The sequence below is a fragment of the Amphiura filiformis genome, chromosome 3, assembly GCF_039555335.1.
Source record: "Amphiura filiformis chromosome 3, Afil_fr2py, whole genome shotgun sequence".
Lineage (NCBI taxonomy): Eukaryota > Metazoa > Echinodermata > Ophiuroidea > Amphilepidida > Amphiuridae > Amphiura > Amphiura filiformis.
In genome coordinates, this window is record NC_092630.1 from 45,410,393 (window position 1) to 45,414,107 (window position 3,715).

Here is a 3,715-nt window from a genome sequence, read left to right on the forward strand (position 1 = left end):
TTCTGAAAAGGTATATACAAAAGTCATGTAGATGATAATAAGAATTTGATTAAACGCCTAACGTGTTTAAAAAGTGTTACAGTTACGGATTTACAGTGTACGAGGGTGGAGCGCACAATTGCATTGTAAATATTAATAACGATCGCGATAACTGTTTAAGTTGATACGTAATCATCACTGTACATCATCATTATTAAATTGAAGTTATGTTTTCTATTCAAATCTATTCTACAAGCAATGTTACATATCAGGTGGTTATACAGTTGGCTATCTGAAGAGTTGACTGACATGGAAACACAAAATGTATTAATCGTTTACAACGTTTCTAGTCAAGTTCATAAAGCAAAAATCCAGAAAAACTTGTCATTTTATGGCTGTTGCTGTGAATTGTGCGTCCATTTGCCCATGCAAACTGAAGCCAAACCTGATCTCCGGTTGCCAGATTTAAGATAGCAGAATTGGCAGTGTGGTCATAATCACTATTCCCTCCAGTACGAGCATGGCCACTCAATACGCGATTACCATTCTTCGCCAACCAAATTACCGGATCTGTACTATAGTGCACACCGATGGCAAACATAAACACATAAGTACCAGCGACCTGGCAGGTGAACTTATTGGTCTCAAGGCTGAAATCACTGTTCAGATTTGTTGGAGTCTCCTGAAATGTGACCACGTCGCCAATATTTCCAGATTGGCTACCAGTTTTAATAGCGGTGAACGCGGACTTCCTACTACGTCCTGATTCACCCTTATCTCCCTTTCTTCCGACAAGTCCTGGTTGTCCATTTGCTCCGGGATCTCCAATAATTCCTCTTGGTCCAGTCTTTCCTGGAACTCCCTGAAGCCCGGCGGTACCTCTTTCTCCCTTTGGACCTTCTCCTCCCGGAAGACCGATTTGTCCGAGTCCAATGTCCCCCTTATCACCTTTCACACTGACTCCAAGTTCACCTTTCTCACCCTTCATTCCATCTCTTCCTGGAAGACCGTTGTGTCCAGAAGATCCCGGTATTCCTGCTGCTCCTGGAATGCCTGGTAATCCAGATGCGCCTTGGCAACAAAGATGGCAGCTATTCGTGGTTTGAGTAGCATCTTGTGGCTGCGTCCATACTATAGAACTGCAAGATGCAGCCAACAGAAATGTAACTGACAGCCACATATCTTGACAGAGTTCTGGAAACAAAAATAGATTCAAAGTTCACTGCAGTATTACATGGCATGTCTCAACGTATCTAATTAGCAGTGAAATTCTCGTATAATGATCATAATCATAATGTAAGGTTATGAGTAACATTGTACATGTATAGGATGTGTTAAATGGATTGGTCGCTGTTGATTGGAATGATATGGGTTAACGAGTTTCTTTGGCATACCGAGAATGAGACGAAGCTTAGATTTGATTAGTTAAATACTATTCATCCGTGTGAAAGACTCCTTGGTATTTTGAGCATCATTACAATACAAGACCCATCATACTATCCCAGCAAACACAAAAACGTTTTTAAAAGTTTTAGATAAATTATATTTTGGGTTTTGGTTTAGGTAAAACGTTTTAACAACATTAAAATGTCGGGTTATATAAAGGTCATGAAATCGTTTTTAAACGTTTTGTATGAAAACACACTACAACAATATTTTTAGAATGTTTTCGAAATGCCATTGTAAACTATTTTTGCAAATATTTGTGGCCAAATATTTTGTCAACACTTATATAACATTATGTTGAAATATTTGCACCCAGCAAACACAGAAATGTTCTTAAAATGGTTTTTTCAAAACGTTTTAATAACATTTAAATATCGGGTTATAGAAAGGTCGTGAAAACATTTTACAAGCGTTATTGTAAATAATTTGGGCAAACATTTTTTGCAAAATATTTTTTCAATCCCAAAATAACATTCTGTTTAGAATGATTTGTACCAAGTTTTCCAAAATGTTTTATACCCTTTATTTAACCCGACATTTAAATGTTTTCTGTAAAACATTAATTTTGTGTTTGCTGTGCAGTAAATTGCCAACAAATGTTATTTAATGTTATGAAAACGTTATAATACCATTAATGTACCCTTTATATAAACCGACATTTAAACGTTTTCTGACAACCTTTTATAACCTTTCGCGAATGATGTCGAAAACGTTTTGTGTTTGCTGGGTATGGTATAATAAATTTTCGATTGCAAAAGTAGGCTATACATTCAACTTCAACGTGTTACTAATATAATGTTAATCCTCTGTGGTACGTACGTACTGCGGTACTATCACGTACTATCACAATAACATGAATCATTGCGAGACAGCCTGTGCATTGTACTAAAGACAACATAATTAGATCGTCTGCTAACGTAGGCGCGACTTTGTCTTTACTTCACATTATAAAGTATACTGGGATTTTCAAAAAGCTTCCTAAACTAGGTCATGTTATCATTTGCAAGTCAAGTCGACTCAAATAAACAGAAGAAAACCCAGCTGGCAGTGGCTGAATGTATGTTAATCATGAAATCGAACACTAAAAGTAATCAAATGATCAATAGAATGCTTACCTTCAAAGTTTCCCCAAAATTGAATCGATGACTAGTATGTAAGTAACGTCAATGGACACACAGCTTCTACTTCGTGTGTAGATTTTGTTTACCGGCAGTGGTGTAGACAAAAATACAGAACCTTGTTTCAAATGCTCACTGAAATAAGTACACGTCCGAAATGGCAAAATGCCAAACACTGGGAGGGAACGTTTTCACTCTTTTATATTCAAATATGTTGCAAATGTTGTATCTGCTTAGTATAGAATCTGGCTGTCAAAATAATTTTTAAAAAAACTATTTCACTTAAACAAAGGTGTACAGGGTGTCCCAAATGTCTCTTTGCCATTTTGAACCGTCATATTTTTCACTAGAATTGGCCAAGGGGAAATCAAAACACATATTTGAAAAGAGTATATTCATGCAATTATTTGGATACCAAACATCATCATCATCATGGTACATTTTCCTTACTTATTACAACATACAAGACCAATCATCAAAAATATACACTTCAAATGCGACGTGTCAAATACTGGTAACAAAAAATGTGCGTTCTTCCTTGAGAATTATGAAATCGAATTTTAAACTTCGCTCATCGCCTTCTTTAGTAGAGAAATTTCTGTTATGATAGATTGAAATCATTTTGCAATAAAAAGCAAGCAAGAGAAGTAAAGTAGGTTTTACTAAGAACTACGCATCGCTAGCAAGAACGACTTTAAAGGGCCACTTCGTGATACAGAGCCTCACAGTATTCTATAGCTCTTCAAATGCACATACAGTTTGTATCAAAATGATTGGTACCCATCAGTTTTTGGTGTTCATTGACAAACCCACTTCTTCAATATGCAACCTTGAATCTTCCTGAAATGCCCAGGATTGATAGTTTTATTACATTTTATATAAGCATCTATAAATATGGTAGCCCCTACGTTGCATTTTGTTGTGGCAGTCTTGTCAATAATCACTCAACTGATGGGTACCATTGCCAATCATTTTGATACAGCCTGTATTTGGCTCTCATATAAACAAAAACGTGGTATTTGTATACCACCAGAAACCAAGGACTACACAATCTCCGTGTAATATAAACATAACCATTCTTACAGATTTGGTCATCTGACACAGATATCGTTCAATTTATATTTATTTTCCGCCTGTCGACTGACAAAATTGACAACACGTGGACATATAAA

At 36.2% G+C, this 3,715-nt stretch overlaps 1 protein-coding gene across 1 annotated transcript; it reads right to left on the bottom strand.

The window, feature by feature from the left end:
- Nucleotides 1-262: 262 nt before the first annotated feature.
- LOC140147706 (uncharacterized) lies at nt 263-2,666 on the bottom strand. Its single transcript, XM_072169472.1, has 2 exons — nt 2,541-2,666; nt 263-1,173 (listed from the first exon to the last, which is right to left on the bottom strand). The coding sequence occupies exon 2, from the start codon at nt 1,157-1,159 to the stop codon at nt 326-328; it is 834 nt and encodes a 277-aa protein (XP_072025573.1). The 5' UTR covers nt 1,160-1,173; nt 2,541-2,666; the 3' UTR covers nt 263-325.
- Between the last annotated feature and the right edge of the window lie 1,049 nt (nt 2,667-3,715).

Coding starts and splice junctions, on each gene's coding strand:
- LOC140147706 (XM_072169472.1), bottom strand. CDS start 1,159: ATGTGGCTGTCAGTTACATTTCTGTTGGCTGCATCTTGCAGTTCTATA.